The sequence below is a fragment of the Glycine max genome, chromosome 11 (genome assembly GCF_000004515.6).
Source record: "Glycine max cultivar Williams 82 chromosome 11, Glycine_max_v4.0, whole genome shotgun sequence".
Taxonomy (NCBI): domain Eukaryota; kingdom Viridiplantae; phylum Streptophyta; class Magnoliopsida; order Fabales; family Fabaceae; genus Glycine; species Glycine max.
Window position 1 is genome coordinate 19460721 of NC_038247.2, and position 18333 is coordinate 19479053.

Sequence of the window (18333 nt, forward strand, 5' to 3'; positions counted from 1 at the left end):
ATATATAGACCATTGGTGGTCATGAGTAAAGCCTTTGAAAAGTTGTGACTCTTGAAATTATTTTTCTGAAAATCCTGTCTGGTAATCGATTACAGTAATTGTGTAATCGATTACAGCTTTTAAAATTTGAATTAAAACGTTTACTAACTGCTGGTAATCGATTACCAAAATTGTGTAATCGATTACAACTTTTAAAATTTTGAATTCAAATTTTTATAGCTGTTATAAAACGTATTTGGCCACTGGTAATCGATTACATCCTTTGGTAATCGATTACCAGAGAGTAAAACCTTTGAGAAACACTTTTTATTTTAAATCACTTGGCCAAACCTTTGCTAATTCAATTAGGAATTCCCTTCCTAATATTCTAGTGATCATCTTGATGTTGTGACTTGTAATCTTGAAGTATTGTCTTGAATTTTAATCTTGAAAAGCCCATTTGCATCAATTGCAACACATCATCATGATCATCATCAAAACATCAAAGCCAATTGCATCTACAGAGAAGATATGGTTAGCTCCATCTTGTGCGGTAGCTATCAACAGTGTGCCAGTATACTTCCCGTAAAGTCATGTACCATCTACTTGTACTATGGGTTTGCAATATGCAAAGTCATTAATGCATGGACCAAATGACCAAAAGACACGTTTAAACATTCTTTTGCCCGATACGATTTCTCCTCCCTCATACACGGATTCTGTTTGAGCAGTGGCCACAGTCCCGGGAACACAAGATTGCAAAGCTCCCAAAAGTTTTGGCAGGTTGGCATATGATTCTTCCCATTTTCCATGAATCATCTCCAACGCTCTTTGCTTTGCTAACCATGTCTTCTTGTAGGATGGGGTATAATTCATGAACATTTTGATCTCTACAATCAACGTCTTGATGCAGACGGTTGGGTTTGTTTTGACAATTGGTTGGATGATCTGTGCTATGACGTGTTTGTCGAGTTGCTGATGATCTTGTCTGAGCATTAGCGCGAGACAAGTGTGATGACCTCTGATACTTTTGATAATCCATTTGTTATGCCTCTTTGAATTGCATGCACCTAAGCTCTATGTACAACCATTTTCATGTAACTTACACACGAAGTTTAGCCTTCTCTGGTCAGAGTAAATTGTTCTGCAATCAAAATGATTTCTGATGTTGTATTCTTTGACTGCTCGAATACATTGTGTTTTTTCATCGAAGGCCATGCCAACCTCGAGTGCACCGGTTGGTGGTTGTACATTATGTTGTTGCTAAACAAAATGGTGTCGATCAATGTAGTGTGGTAGGTGGTCAAAGTTCAAGTCTATTGGACACCTAGGTTGGTGATAGTGCAACGGAGGTGTCGTTGGTCTGCCAACACCCTTGTCATCGCTTTGGTCATCACTTTGGTGATTGATGTGATCAAAGAACTGTTGATCCTCATCCTCACTAAAATCATCCATGTTTTCGTCATGAAATCGTATAACGGGATCTTCATTAGCGATGGGATGTTCATTTTGGTTTGATGTTTGTGTTTGTGGTTGTTGTGAAGGTGGCGTAAAGGGGGATGAAGGATGATTTTGTTGGTCAAAGGAGGTTTGTTGGACATCAAAAAAAGAATCATTTTCGGATAATAGTTGTGTGTATGAAGTATAAATGTCAAAGGGGTCTTGTGTTTCAAGGTTGTTGTATGGAGATACTGGATTATTGAGGTCTATGTTGTTGTACGGTAATTGTTGTGGAGGCGGTAGTTGTAGTTGTGGACATGAGGGTTGTGGAGACGATGGTTGTGGTTGAGGAATAAGTTCTGCATTTTTTTCAAATTATGTCCAACACATTAATAATATTCGTGACACACTTTTTCCATGGTTTGAACATTAAAGAATCCAAAAAAAATATATCGTGCACCAGTTTCATGGAATACCGCCTCAAAGTAGAAGCACAAAATAAAAAAAAAACTATGATATGGACCCTTGCAACTATGCTTAAGTGTCCATGTTCTGCATTTTTTTTCAAATTATATCCAACACATTAATGATATTCGTGACACACTTTTTCCATGGTTTGAATATCAAAGAATCCAAAAAAAAAATATATCATGCACCAGTTCCATAGAATACCACCTCAAAAATAGAAGCACAAAATAAAAGAAACTATGATTTGGACCTTTACAACTATGCATAAGTGCCCATGTTCTGCATTTTTTTCAAATTATGTCCAACACATTAATGATATTTGTGACACACTTTTTCCATGGTTTGAACGTCAAAGAATCCAAAAAAAATATATCATGTACTAGTTCCATGGAATACCACCTCAAAATAGAAACACAAAATAAAAAAAAAAACTATGATTTGGACACTTTTTTCATGGTAATAACGTCAAAGAATCCAAAAAAATATATATTCGTAACACACTCTGCAATTTGCACAACTCAGTTTTTTTTTTCACTCTGAAAATTATAATGGACTTCTATTGCATCAGTTAACAGCGATAAATCACAGTCCAAATTGACAACACTCGACAATTTGCACACGTCTCTAAAAAAATAAATGTCGCACCAGTAAAACTGACATGAGATGGACAACTCAGTTTTTTTTTCACTCTGAAAATTATAATGGACTTCTGCTCCATCAATTACCAGGGATAAATCACAATCCAAATTGAAAACACTCTGTAATTTGTACACGTCTCTAAAAAATTAAATGTCTCACCAGCAACACTCTGCAATTTGCACATTATGAACCCTTGCAAATATGCTTAAGTGTTCATTTACCCGTTCATCTAAATGCACAATTAACTAGTGACTCACCCAACTATAACCAAATTCTATAAATACCACTATAGCTAAAGACATTCGTAACAATTTCAAATTTTCGTCTCAATCCCTACCACAATGTGTCACCTAACTGCATATGTTTGTGTTTACTACAACGACCAAATTTGCAAAACTAATGAGGGCACCACCTTTGTTAGTAACAACACAAAAAAAACTTTCATGGTCAACAAGGTCATAACCTTTACACAATTGTTTGAACTTGCTCACCAAAAACTAAATATTGACCCACAACAACATATCCAACATCTCCACTTTCGGTGCCCTATATTTGAGTCATCCACCAAAAACTTTTATTCTGCGAAATGATGTTGATGTTTGACAAATGTTCAACATTTTTTACAATAACCCATCACTACCATTTGTGGAGTTATTTGCCATAATCTGTCACAATAATAACCCACCAAACAACCAACATGGCTCAACCTCCAATCTTGAGGACTTATTAGATGAATACAAGACTTGTTGGGTCAAAAACCATGATAGTGATACTGACTCCTCTTTCGGGCCCGAAGGAAGTAACATGTCTCCATCCCACGAAACAATATTCAAACGGGATTGGTAATCTACGGATCATTAATGTCTTAGTTATTTCTGCTATGAGGTTTTCACGAAATGTCTTATGTTTGTGTTTAGTTATCACTTTACTTATTGAAATAATTTTTTTCTTTAAATTTAAATTAGCAATTTTCAGTTTATCCACTTTTACTGCAGTAGGTGACATGGTAACATAACTGTCAAAATTCACAACACTTTGCAATTTACATTACACTATTTCTAAAAATTAAATGTCTCGCCGGTAAAACTGACATGAAATGGACAACTCATAATCTCTTTTTTCACTCTGAAAATCATCATGGACGTCTACTGCATTTATTACATTGGAAAATTCACAGTCCAAATTGACAATACTCTGCAATTTGCATTAGTCTCTAAAAAATTAAATGTCTCACCAGCAAAACTGACACGAGATGGACAACTCATAATCTCTTTTTTCACTCTGAAAATCATCATGGATGTCTGCTGCATTAGTTACATGGGAAAATCACAATCCAAATTGACAACACTCTTCCATTTGCACTAGTCTCTAAAAAAAATTAAATGTCTCACCAACATAACTGACATGAAATGGATAACTCATAATCTTTTTTTCACTCTAAAATTATGATGGACGTATGCTACATCAGTTACTAGGGATAAAGAAACATTAGATTCCAATACACATCATCAACGTGGTAAAATGCTCATACAATTATAAATAACACAAAACAAACTTAATACAAACGCACAATTTCACACAACATACCTTCATAAACCAAATTCAATCGTGTTACTATGTCATTTTTGGGAAAAACAAGCAACCAAACAATTACTAACTCTAGATTAGCCTTCATTTTTCCAAATGGATCAATCACTCACAACCAAATTGGTGTTTATTTTCAAAGTCCCACTCCAACACCAATGCGAGTTCCTAATGACTATTTTTTTTATACACTCAAGCGTAGAATGCACAACACCATTCAACTAACCAACAATCAATTAGTGGATTACTACCGACAACCATTCATAGATGCAGGTCAACAATATTTTTTCAATCTCTACAATTGAAAAATGATGATGATGTTTACACAATGTTAATGTGCAATGAGCAATACTCGTGTGTTGGCCCTGTAGAATTATTATGTACCATCATTAGAACACCACATGTTGTACTCAACTTGCTTCAATCAACTATCACTCCTACTTATGATGCAATTATGTATTAGAATGGGAAGTGGAACATACCACGTCAAGGTGGATTTTTGGGTTACTCCTTTACTGAAACAAATCCAATAAGATTTGGCATTCCTTCAGGATGTAGCATGGACAAACTCAAGCATGGTTAAACGATTGTTCTTTCGACAACCTGGTCAGGCCAGGCTAAGTATTCAGAAAATTTAATTGAATATGAAATAACAGAATTGAAAAATGACGAAAACGTGCTAAAGGTGTTAGCACAATCCAACTATTGGAAAGGATACTGCACAATAGAAATTTTGACTATTTTTAACAAATCAGTAATTGAAATAGAAGAAGACATGTATCCTGCACAACATATTTTAGATCATTAGTTTTGTCATATTTACATTGTAATTGTATTTTTTTAATATATTTCATTATTCTCGACTATCATCTCAGTTATTACACTTTGAAATTTTATATCTATAGTATAAAACAGATGTATCAATTATTTTTTCAATGTGTTTTTTAATTTGTTTTAATACTACTAACTAATTTTCTTATTTTTTAATTAACGAACATAACAAAAAAAAAACATCAACAACACATAAATTTAACTACAAAAATTACATACAACATAACTAAAAAATTATACTATAATTTTATTCAATTTTTTTATTTTTCTTTATTTATATATTTATTTTTTAAAAAAATTAAAAACAAAATTTAAAAAATTAATTTAATAAATAAATAATTTTAAAATCAATTAACAAAATTTTATATAATATAATATTTATATTTTAAAATATTTTAAATTCTTTTTTTTTTTTTAAAAAAAAAAAAGGCAAGCACGAAAGTGGGGTGACCAAACCCGACTTCCTACATGCATGCCAAAAGCAGTTCTGGGAAAAAAAGAACAAACTAGTGTAGAATGGGAAAGAATTGTGTCTCTGCCTGCAAAGAATTGTGTCTCTGTTCTTCTCCATTGGCTCAATCTTCGACAAAGCTGAACATTGTGTAGGTATGTATCGGTTCTCTCTTTTTTTCCTTCGCATCTTCTTTGATTTATGGTTTTCTGCAAGTTGAATGCCAATAGTTAATCATATTTTCGCATTCAAGAATCAAACCTCGGCTGCAGGTGGCTTGTCTTCTCCACCTCTCCGACGAAAACGCAAACTTGGTAAGAAAGTTCTTTTTTTAATATGTGATTTTGAATCTCTGACATTTGATATTCGCCTCCTTTCCTTCTTCTCATTCTTGCTGAAAAATGCAAGCCTTTATTGTGGTAACTGCTACTGGTAAGCTAAGGTTTTTGAATTTCCCTTGGTATTTGAGATTATCTTCTTCTCAACACTGGTAAAAAAAATTTCTTCTTCTTAGAATTGATAAAATATTGTTTGGGTATTTTGCATTTCAGGGAAATTTTTGCCTCTGTTGTGCCGTGACCTAGTTTTGTTAGCATTGTCACTTTTGATTTTCTTTTTTGAATATGCGTTGTGTTGGGTAGTAAAGGTAGAGAGACTTGTGTTGTCAGCGTCTTTTTGTGTTTCGGTGCGCCTCTGATTTGTTTCATTACCTATTGTGGATGTATTTTTTCCTTCGTTTGAGTTTAACTGACTTTTTAAAGTTAGATGTTTCTCTTCGTCTGTCATTTTGATCTTTTGCTTATTGTGTTGTGGAAGTATTTCTTTGATTGTGTTGGACAGTTTGTCTGAATGTGTACTCCTTATGGCCTTCCTTTCATTTCTATTTTATGGCTTACTTTCTTGCAACACGTCTTACTGTTGTTGGAAAATGTATTTTCTATGTCTTCTGGACTCTAGAGCATCATAACTAAGGATGACTCACAAACTCAACTCTTCCAAGGACATAAATGACTCGTGAGAAACATGGAAAATAGTTGTCAAAATTGTTAATACTTGGAGTAGGGAGAATACATCAAGGCCAATACCGGACATGATTTTTATGGATAAAGATGTAAGATTTCTTATTTTGATTGTTATTGCCATTTGCATTTGGTGATCATTACATTGGCTAACAAATTTCCTCTAACAGAATATGTTTCTAGAACTATCTATATTTGTATTCCCCATAATAACCTTTATTTGTAATATATAAAATCAGAGTTTCTGTTAGGCCTAACATTGGCCCTTTTGGTTTATCAGCAGAAACTTATTTTTCTTCAATTGGATTCTCATCTGGACTCTTCTGCATAATGGGCTTGTTCGTATCATTATTCTCTCTCTTACATTTTATAGATATAATTAAGATATGTTACTCTAGCCAAGGGTTTGATAAGCTTTAGATGTTATTAACAAGATAAAACATAATCTTGACAATCAAAGAATCATTCTCTCTGCATGGAATCCAGCCAATCTTAAAACGATGGCACTTCTGCCCTGCACATGTTTGCACAGGCCAACATCAATAATGAGATAGTGGTAGTTTTTTTTTGTCTCCTTTATATTGACAATTTGTATTGATTCTAAAGTTGGTTTGTTTTGATTAAGTTGGTGGCAAACAACATCAACATGGAGGGGTGGCAAGCACGAATTGGGAGAATGGTAGGAAACAAATATTATATCTTGGAAGCTGCCCTGGTTACTCTTTTTCCCAGTTATGTTATTAAATTTTCTTTTACTAGCCAACATTGTATTTTCCTCTAACATGTTTGTTCAATAAATATAATGCATTGTTGTTTTTCCATTTCAATAACATGTAAACTCTCTATGCTTATTTACAATGGATACAGTCATTTGATCTTTTGGTTTGAAGAGGTCAGTCTATTTTTGCTTCAATACACACCCTTCTATATTTTGGAAGATTATGATTACATGAGATATTGTTGAGATTTGTCAAAGCAAAGTTCTTCGGGTGGTTAGGTAGTGATCCTTTAAGGCATCTGTGTTACTACATCAGTGTGTGCCTGAGTAAGAGAGATAGAGTGTGTGGTTGTTTGTGTGAAGTTTGAAGATTAAGCTGCAATTGTTTGGCCTTCTCAATTACATAAAAGGATGGTTGGTCCCTATTTCATTAATTATTATTTTCAGGTTGTTGCTTTGATATGATTTCTTACTTTTGGAAAGAAAAGTAGCATTTTTTTAATATATTTTTTTTATAGCTCATTAGAATAGCAAATAGAATGTACTAGCAAGAGTGTGTCGTAGTTTGATTCATCTTGTTATTGGTATTCCAGGTTTCACACTAGGTTACTTTGTTTCTTTTGGAAAAATGTGAACAATAGGTTGATGAATTTAGTCCTCTAAATTGTTCTTGCTTAAGCGATTTTTTAGTTAGTGCTTGAACTCAAGACAGTGTTTGAATAATGAGAAAGTCTATGATCTTCATATTTGTATTGGGTGTTCTGTTAGAAGTCTGCCAATAATTTTGTACGATGCGAGTTGAAGTGTCTAGAAGAGGGATGACAGATTGTAAGAGGTCTTATATTCAAGTATTTGGTGTGCGAGTTATGTGGAAGGAAGATATATATGTTTTGAAATGGATACTAATAACAACAAATCAAAGCAGCTGACATTGTTTTCAGATTGCGTCAGAGTTCAAAACATATGCCAAGGTTGTTAGCACAATAATAATGTGTGGCAATAATTTGGTCTTGGTGGTTCGGTCAGCGTGGTTGTAATTGCTTTGTAAACATAGCTAGGTTTGGTGTAGTCTCCAATTAATTGTGGTTTATTCATGTAGGGGATAGGGTGAACATTTACTTGCGGGTGTTGGCAGCATACTATGCTTGCAATTTCTCTGTAATATCGAATTACACTATATCACTTGCGGTTGTGGAAAGGAAACTTCTTTCAATTTTCAAAAGGCATAAGAATAAGAATGTGTGATCGCCATGATGATAATGTGGACGTGTTATTTTTTTTTGGGTGATGATAAATGTGGAACTTGCATTCCTTATTTTGGGTGGTTAAGTCGTAGATGCATGAATTTGTATTAAATGATAAAATTATTAATTTTTAATTAACAATTATATGTTATGAAAAACAAAAATGCAAAATAAAAATAATAAAAGGGATGAGTCTTGATCGTCCACGCTGAATGGTAATTTTAGAATATGTATATGTAATTATGTATAATTCTCATTTTTAAAACCTATGGTATTTAAACACTATAAATATATAATTAATTTAAATCAAATTACATAAAGGACTATAATGAGAAATTTATTTATTTTTTGAAATATGAAGAGAAATTTAAACTTAACTCATCATCAACAATTTATTTTAAATCTCTTGAAGATTTGAAATGGAACAAATTATGTTCTATTATAGTTTTAAAACTTTTTAATTATAGTTAGAATTATTTCAATATAAATTTATTTTTCTCTTACTATCTCTTAACTAATTTAATCAATGTTTTCTTTTATCTAATCAAATTTAATTTTTCTTTTGCTTACGTTTACCTAAATGACACAAACAAAAAGTTAATAAAAAATCATTTCATTTTTTACATGATATTTAAATAAAATCTTAAAAAATTGTAGATAAATCATTGTTCTTTTCTTATATTAAGAAAAAGAAACTAAATAAATATAATGATTATTATATTCTCCATGCAATCCTAATGTATAAAATCATTTTTTAGTCAAATTGTTATTCATTTTTTATTTATTATCTTCTTATTTAACTAAATTATTATTCATTTTTTATATATCATTTAAACCATGCTTTATTCATATAAAATCATTCTTAGTGACTCTATTCGGTGAGATTGTATGTTTGAAATGAAAATAACATACACATCACTTATAGGATAAAATGTATTAGGAAGCGGGTATAGGACAATAGCCATGTTGTGACATTAAACAAACATCTATAAAGGCTTTACATTCTATCGGAAGGTTGGATAGAAATGGATTCTCTGCATTCACACATTTGTGAATTTGAACCTTTGAATGAATATTGATATTTAAAATTAAATTTATTGAGATAAATTATGAGTGGTCCGATCTACATTTAATGGTTGCAATCAACTGAATGCTGGAATTTCCCAATTGCAAGAAATACAGATCTAGGTTGAACTGACTTAAGGAAATTTTATGGGCTGACAGAACATCATCAAATATGGTTGGAGTATTTAAGGGATAACACATTTCAAATCACTATTTTTAGAGGAATTTGTTGAGTAAACAATTTTCTTGGTTTTCATTCCATGCACCCTTGGCATGAATATTGTGTTGTTTTCAAACTCACCCTATCAAAATACAATACATTTGCGAGTCAACTAGTTAGAAAAAATTGTTGACTTTAATTTTTGTTATTAATATTACTCTAATACAAATATTTATTACAATATTACATTTTATATTACTCTAATACTAATATCAACAAGTCATTGATAGGTGTGGTCATAGACTCGGTCCCCTTAACTAAGTTCTAGTCGAGTCACCCATGGGAACACATGGATATGGTGCGCTAGTTAATAAATAATTAATTGAACCATAAAAAACTAAATATTTTATTTTCTTAAAATAAAATTTGATAACTTTAAATTTTAAATTATAAAATAAATATTTTCTAACAACAACACCCAGAAAGATTCATTCAATGATGACAAATTTGGATAACTTTTATAAAGTTCTAAATTTTAACTTGAGTAAATAACCACTTTAGAGTTAAAATTGAAATTTTTTATCATGTTAGTCATTGAATTAAAGGAAATTAAATTTATTGAGAGTACAAATCAATAATTACATTAGTTTAAAATAAAATAAAAACTATAATTTAAGAGATTTATTTGATATTTTAAGAGTTTATTTAATAATGTCTTAATTTCATATACTAACGTGATAATACCATTTACTTCTGGGGATTTCATTGCCATTTTATTAAGTGTGGCCATAGGTTGGGTTGGTTTGAATTTGGAAAATATTTTGATCAAAATTGATAAAAGTTAATTGATTTGGATTGATTTGATTATTTTTAAAAAAATTGACAACCTAAACCAAACCAATCCTTTCACCTTTAGGCTGATTCAGATCATCTTATAAAATATTAAAATTATAAAATAAAAAAAAATCATTATAAAATAAAACAAAACTAACGGATACATAAAATTATAGAATTATAAAATATTATACTACCTAAAGAATTATTGAATTTTTCTAAAATAATATGATTTCATGTTTGATTCTGATTAGATTGAATTTTACAAGCTCAAATTCAATACTCAAACCAACGTATTGAATTTGAACTTGATGTAGTTGACTTTAATGATATAAAGAATGATCGGTTTATTGGTTTCGATTGAACCCCAAACAATCCTTACTTTTTTATTTACTTATTTTAACCACATTTCCAATATTGTATAAAAAAATTACATGATTTTCACCAAAAAAAAATTACATTATACAATAATATTTTGTTTTTCCAAGAAAAATTAGCACTTTGTTAGGTGCGTTGATTACTGATCCTAATAAAAATTTAAAATTATATTAAAGTTATGTTTGATAAAATTAGTTGGAAGCTGAAAAATTAATTAATAATTTAGAGCTAAAACCTGTCAAGCGGTACGTTTTTAAGCCAATTTTTTAAATTATAAGTATTTGATAAAATTAATTATTAAAATAACAAAAAATATAAATGGTATATTTAAAAAATTTAATAAGAAATTGAATAAATATCTTAAAAGTAAAAAATAAATAAAATATAAAAAATTAGATGTCAGATGTTCATGTTTTAAAAAATCTTACTTTAATTAATAAAAAATACTAAAAAATAATAGAAAGTACCGAAAAGAATTATTTACCAGAGAAATAATTTTTTTAACTAATAAAAAAACTAAAATTAACTCAAATGTCTCGCCCAAACCCACACATTACAGGGCATGACTTTTTCTTGAACCCGCTAAAATATATATACAACAAGTTCCCTCATTTTAGGGCTTTTGAAAGGGTTTAAGCGTTTCTTTACTAATGGCATTCGGCAACTACAAACAAAAGCAACAACAAGAAGAAGAAGAACAAGAACACAGAATGGAAGAAGACGAGGACGAAAGCGAAGAAGAAGAGGAACAATTTTGGGACGATTGGGAAGGAGAAGACGAAGAAGGAGAGCAGCGAGACTCTGAATTCGTGTGTCTCTTCTGTGAATCCCGGTACAGCTCGTGCGGTTCCTTGTTCGACCACTGCGCCTCCCTTCACCGCTTTGATTTCCACGCGATTAGAACAACTCTTAGCTTGGATTTCTATGCCTCCTTCAAGCTCATTAACTTCATCCGCTCTCTGGTAAATGTTACTGTTCTCTTCTATGCCTTTTTCTGAATGGGCAAAGTTGCAAAATTGGATTAGGATCTTGAGAAAGGCTACCTGTCTTATTAAAATTTATTAGAAATCGTGTAATTTTGTGGGTCTTACTCCGCCGTTTAATGAGTTTTCAATAAATTTTAGGGAGAGAATGTTACTAGCACAGTAGCACTCTTAGGATCTTATCCTAAAGAGAATGACGCAAAGCAATCATACTAGTACTCACTGACTCACTCTTATTTTCTTAAAATATAACAAACATGACATTGTTTTACTTACCAAAGAGAATCCAAATTGTTGTTATGAATGTTTCTTGAGGTTGGGATTTTTGGGAATGATGAAGTGGGGTTAAGGGGAATTGTGTATTTTGGATTTTAGATTTGAAAATTGCAGTTTGTCTTTTTCATGATTTTGGCATTTGTCAGTGTTACTTGTTCCTTTCGTTGTCAATTTAGGGATTGTTTATGCAGCAGATTTCCGTCTTTTAATCTGTTACTTTGGTTTATGAAAAAAAAAATGGAAAAGGTAATGAGCAAAGTATGTAAGTTACACACACTAGCTATATGTAGACATTTTAACATTGTCGTTTCTGTCTTTATAATTTTGTTTAGTTTTGTTGTTCCCTTCTGGTAAATAATCCTTCAACATTATTTTGTACGTGGACTATTTATAAAATTTCAATTGTGTACTTATTTTCTCGTGCATCTTGCTAACTGGTGTTTTCTTCTGCTATTTTTTGTTTTTTCTAGGTGGCAGAGAACAGATGTTGGAGTTGTGGATTAACATGCCAGTCCAACCGTGATCTTCAGAATCATTTGCATGATTTAGTTGACTTTAATGAGATAAAGACTTTGTGGAATGATGATAGGTATCTGATACCTTTCATGGAAGATGATTCACTGTTGTACAGTTTTGGTGATTGTGACGAAGAAGGTGAAGATGAACAAATTACTCCAATTGATGAAGATCTTATAAAGGATCTAATGAACATTGAAGAGAGTATCCATGACGATCAAGATGTTGTGAATAAAATGGTAGTTGATGATGACAAACATGAGATTGCTTCTGTCTCTAATGATCATTTGAACAAGGCTAGTTCTTCAAAGGAACTTATTAATGGGAAGGACTTGTGCTGTGATAAGGATCCAGAAGGACATTTGATGGTTAATTCTCAAAATCACATTGCAAAGCATATTAAGAAGATCAATGAAAGTTATTTTGGCTCTTACAGTTCATTTGGTATCCATCGAGAGATGTTAAGTGACAAGGTATAGGATGTGCTTCTCATTTGTTGGCTTTAAATTTAACTAAATTGTTGTGTCCCTGCAATAAATTGACAAACTGAAGCTCTTTAACCATGCTATCACCATTTTATTAAAGTAATATCTATCTTTATCTAGGTGAGAATGGATGCTTATGGCCAAGCAATTTTGAAGAATCCGTCTCTACTAAATAGTGCTGTGGTTATGGATGTAGGTTGTGGAACTGGAATTCTCAGGTGAGAAATATCCTTGATTTTTGTCAGTGTAGAATATCATGCAGTCTATACTCTAGCAAAATCCTGGATTATATCTTTTATGGAGTTTTATATTCATACAATAATACAATGAAACATATGATAATTAATGGTGGAAGGATGATGTCTTAGTGAAAACATTAGGAAAAGAAAATTCCTTCAGATTACCAATGTTGTGTATAGAACTTGGGTGTGCTAGTTTACTGTCCCATCAACCTTAGATTGTGTATATATATATGTGTGTATGTGTGTGAGAAAGCTACCCTTTTTTGTAAATTAATTCATTTGAAGAGTGTTAAGATGTCCCACATTGACTAGGAACATGGCTAGAATAAAAAACATACCTTCCCTTTTTCATCTTTTCATCATTGAGGGTGAGTCTTGGCGCAATGGTAAGTTTGTTGTTGTGTTCAAATCAGTGGTGGATCTAGAAATTTTTCTTAGTGGGGACAAGAAATAATTTCTAATATTTTTACAAAAGTAAAATGTCACAAGGTACTACAAAATATATATCAAGATAAAAGAAATCTAAAGTTTTGAAATGCAAATAAGCGAAATTCCGAAAACCAATCTTTTGATTTCCAATGTTAGGTCTCATAAGATAACAATACAAACATAATGCAGCATCTTTTGATACACTATATTCCAACCAATTGCTAAAATCCGAAAACCAATCAGGTTAAACTTTCAAAATTTAGTCCCAAATTGTCGTTTTGGAAAATCATGCTCTCTTGGTTGACAAGGTCCTTTTTGCAAATAAGCTCTTTGAATGTTATTCCGATCATTAGGATGATAACATGATATTTGAGAATTGGGAGGGTCAGAGTGAGGGACGATTCACATTGTAATCAAACGTGTGTGATAAGTTACTAATTTAGTGTGTGAAATGTAATGCCCTTCATTAAAATAACCAACACTAAAACACCATTAATCCTAATTTCTTTATATCAAGAACACAGTAAAAGAAAAATGCTCCTAAAAGAATTATACAATGAATGTTTTGAAAAGTTGCGTGTTTTACTTATCTCTTGAAGCAAGTAATTCGAGATCTTTGTTATCTTTGCCTCGAGAATTTTTTCGTTTTTTTCTTTTTTCTTAATCCTTGAGCAACTCACTAATGCCAAGAAAGACGGTTTATTTGTGTGATTCTAGGAAAAGGAACTGTCTATGCTTGTATAAGCGTTGTACGTAATTTTGGAATTATATCTTTTGAGATTTGTTTAACCAATCTTTCTTTATCTGTTATTTTTATCATCTTTATTCAACTTAATATATTATTATACTAATATCTTTTCAAAAAATATAACAATTTAATATATTAAAACAATTTAATATATCTTTTCCTTTACTAAAAGATATATTTAGATAATATTTATCTAAATAATTATTGGATTATTTTTTAGATGTTACATGAAACAATGTGCTCTATGGCTCTATGCAGTGTGGTGTGTTTTTTAGTTACCGTAACAATAATGAGAATTGGGCTAAATGGTTTGGGCTTGAGCATGTAATTTTTGTATTTGAATGTCTTGTTTTGTTTGGGCTTTTGGGTTTAAAAAAATCCAATGGGGACAATATATAATTTTTTATGGGGGCAATTTTTTTATATATATTAACAAATAAAAAAAAAATCTGGTGGGGGCAATTGCCCCACAGCACATAACGTGCATCTGCCACTGGTTCAAATCCTAGAAATAACCTCTCCACTTGTGAGGGTAAGGCTGTGCACTTCTATACTCCCCCTAGGCCCTTCTTATTCTTGGATGAAATTAGTTGATGCATGCTTGGTGGTCCTGTATGTAGGATAATAATCTGTATATAATACCCTGCATATGCATAAGTAGTTTCTAAGTGAAGTAGTTCTCTTCATGGCCCTCTTTTCTTCTGAATATTGAATATTTCATCTTCACTTAATGCTTGGTAGAAGTAGAAGCCATTAATCATGTTCCATTATCCATATGCTTCCTCAAATTGATAGGCTACATGTGAGCTCTTTCTGTTTGTTCATTTTTTGGCTGTAGTGGTTATGATGCCTATGGCTGTTATTAAGTGCATATTCCTGATTTTATCGATCTCTGCATATAAGTTTTTTTTGGGAGGCTACATATTTTCCTACGATATCTGATTGCTCTGTCGTTTGTAAGTTTGTGACATTCTTTGTCATTATTTTTCTTTAGCCTATTTTCAGCAAAAGCTGGTGCTTCAAGGGTTATTGCAGTCGAGGCTAGTGCCAAGATGGCAGCAGTAGCATCTCAGGTATAGGTTTTCTGCTCTTTGGCTTCTATAATTACCACTTCAATTACATGTGTAGTTCTGTGTTCATTTTCTTCATTATTTTTTTAAATTTAGATTGCAAAAGATAATGGTCTTTTGCTGAGTAAAAGCCAAAATGGAGTTGATGGCTTCCAAAAGGGAGTCATAGAAGTGGTTCATGGTATGGTTGAAGAGATTGATAAAACAGTTGAAGTTCAACCTCACAGTGTTGATGTACTGCTAAGTGAATGGATGGGATATTGCCTGCTGTATGAATCCATGCTTGGTTCAGTACTTTATGCACGAGACCGGTGGTTGAAGCCTGGCGGTGCCATTCTTCCTGACACAGCAACTATTGTAAGTCTCTCCTCTGTCCTCTTCTTGGCTATTTTGTTTTCAGAATACCAATCCTCAAGGGTTGTCTGTACTGTGAGTTTATGTAGTATATATTAATTACTCCAGTTTCTCTTCTAGTTTGTTGCAGGATTTGGAAAAGGAGCCACAAGTCTTCCTTTTTGGGAAAATGTGTGTGATTTTGACATGTCTTGCATTGGGAAGGAGCTTGTCATAGATGCTGCCCGAATTCCTATAGTTGATGTTGTGGACTCTCAAGATTTAGTTACCTGTTCTGCTATTCTTCAGGTTGGTGCTTTTTGGCATATATGTGGATGTTTTGCAAGACATTGTTTACAGTACTGAATTTCTTATTCCATTTTGGTAATCAAGTCTTCAATAATTTAGCAATCACTGCAAGGCCAAGGATAATGTCAGTTTGTTATCTTTGGCTATAGTTTCTAACTGGTTATCTTGTAATTCGAAAATAGCTGAAGTGGTCCTTTTGTGAACTGCATGTAATTGTGTTGAAATCAAATATTATTTGTAGATAATGATTTTTTTGGAATAATCAGTTGAAATGAACAAAAGGACCTTGGCAATTTACAACCCAGTTTATAGTTGCATGCTGACTGTTGAAATGGTTTTTTCCTTTTTGTCTCCAGTCCTTTGACTTGGCAACCATGAAGCCTAATGAAGTGGATTTCACTGCAACTGCTACTTTGGAATTGAAACCAAGTTATTCAGGAACATGCTGCTGGTGTTATGGGGTTGTCCTATGGTTTGATACTGGATTTACAAGCAGATTTTGCCAAGAAACACCAGCTGTGTTATCCACATCCCCTTACATGCCAAGAACACATTGGTCACAGACAATCTTAACCTTTCGAGAACCTATTGCAATGGGATTTGGAAAAGGAAACAGGGGTAAACCAGAAGCAATCGGCACTGAGGTGTATCCTGCTACGAAGATTGATTTACGTGTCAGCATTGTGCGTTCTACTGAGCATCGCAGCATTGATATATCTTTAGAAGCTGCTGGTGTTGAACCTGATGGTCAGAAACGTAGTTGGCCTGCTCAGCTTTTTAATCTGCAGTAGGATGCATGACACCAGTCGCCACAGCACCAAAGATCATTGTGCAGCAGTTTTTCTTGTTGGCTGCTAGTTAAAATCAGTTTTGGAATGTTACAGCTGTAATTGCTAACATTTAGGTTCCTATTTTTGTTCACTAGAAATAGCTACTTTTGCTTGCTCGTTGAATGCTAGGCTCTACCCGGCCGGTCCTATTACATAGAAAATGTAATGTTTCTCCAATTCATATTTATGTATTTGACAAAACTTGCGAGCAGTACTGTTTTCCAATTAAAATCGGTCATTCATTTCAGCAACCCGTATGATAAAGTTTGATCAATTATCCCAAAGGAAAATATTAAGGGTATATACTATTTTGGTCCCTAAAAGTGAGATGATGATAAAGTGATTTCTGGAAGTTAAAAAATTTAAATTTAATCTCTAAATGTACAAAAAAAAATGCGATTCATTAGTCTTGCAAACCGAGTTTCTGGTATATTTTTTGAGCAGAATTTTGGTTTCAATTTTCGGAACAATTCAGTTACTGAAGTTGTAACTTCCAAGGATAGCAAAAGTTTTTATGTCGATGTTTTGCGATGCAAGAATGTCACTTTTATAAACTTCTCTATAGCTGCTTCATCAACAAGTCCAAACACTGATGGAATTCACATTGGAAGATCAAGTGGAATTAACATAACCAACTCCTTTATTGGTACTTGTGATGATTGCATTTCACTAGGGGATGACAACAAACACATAACAATATTAAATGTGACAAGTGGACCAGGACATGACATCAATGTAGGAAGGCTTGGAAAGTACCCAAACGAAAAACCCGTGGAAAGTTTAACGGTTCGAAATTGTACATTGAACAACACAAATAATGGTTTAAGGATCAAGACTTGGCTTGGTACTCCAATAAAGTCTCGTGTCTGATTTTTATTTTGAAGATATTATAATGGTTAATGTCAGCAAACCAGTGATTATAGATCAAGAGTATTGTCCATGTAATCAGTGCAACAAACAGGTATTCAAATAATAAAAAAAAAATTCTTTCTATTGATTCACATTTAACACAAACTTCACCTAGGTAGTTTTTAAATACATGTTCATATGCATATTACACGTGCTAACCTTTATTTATTTATTTTATATGTTTCGATGGTTACAGACTCCTTCAAAAATAAAGATAAGTGAGGTTACCTTCAAGGATATCAAGGGGACTTCGGCAACTCCAAACGGTGTCACCCTTATTTGTACACGTGAGGATGTGAACTTAGTGACATTGATCTCATTTTCAATGGTGTTCCTACAATGGCTGCATGTACTGATGTTAAAGTCCACAATTTTGGGGAAAACATCTACTAG

The 18333-nt window shown here is 32.5% G+C and overlaps 1 protein-coding gene, 1 long non-coding RNA gene and 1 pseudogene across 4 annotated transcripts; all 3 read left to right on the plus strand.

Moving 5' to 3' along the window:
• Positions 1 to 5369: 5369 nt before the first annotated feature.
• Positions 5370 to 7288, plus strand: LOC102666871 (uncharacterized). 3 transcript variants are annotated; one of them, XR_001383493.3, is made up of 3 exons: positions 5387 to 5547; positions 5646 to 6503; positions 7037 to 7288. It is a non-coding gene; the product is annotated as an uncharacterized lncRNA (long non-coding RNA). The 3 variants fall into 3 exon arrangements; XR_001383494.3 differs by having other exon boundaries at positions 5665 to 6503; XR_005887308.1 differs by having other exon boundaries at positions 5370 to 6503.
• A 4132-nt stretch (positions 7289 to 11420) lies between these two features.
• Positions 11421 to 17262, plus strand: LOC100778113 (probable protein arginine N-methyltransferase 3). The gene is made up of 7 exons (XM_003538220.5): positions 11421 to 11772; positions 12540 to 13058; positions 13191 to 13288; positions 15484 to 15562; positions 15656 to 15916; positions 16034 to 16201; positions 16558 to 17262. Exons 1-7 carry the CDS (start codon positions 11461 to 11463, stop codon positions 16990 to 16992), a joined length of 1872 nt encoding a protein of 623 aa, XP_003538268.1. The 5' UTR covers positions 11421 to 11460; the 3' UTR covers positions 16993 to 17262.
• Positions 17263 to 17424: 162 nt separating this feature from the next.
• LOC106795035 (polygalacturonase-like) lies at positions 17425 to 18333 on the plus strand (annotated as a pseudogene).

What these genes read in the sequence shown, in the direction of transcription:
- LOC100778113 (XM_003538220.5), top strand. Translation starts at nt 11,461, where the DNA reads ATGGCATTCGGCAACTACAAACAAAAGCAACAACAAGAAGAAGAAGAA. An exon ending in TTCCTGACACAGCAACTATT is followed by an intron (nt 15,917 to 16,033) that starts GTAAGTCTCTCC and finishes TTTCTCTTCTAG; the next exon opens with TTTGTTGCAGGATTTGGAAA. An exon ending in CCTGTTCTGCTATTCTTCAG is followed by an intron (nt 16,202 to 16,557) that starts GTTGGTGCTTTT and finishes TTTTGTCTCCAG; the next exon opens with TCCTTTGACTTGGCAACCAT.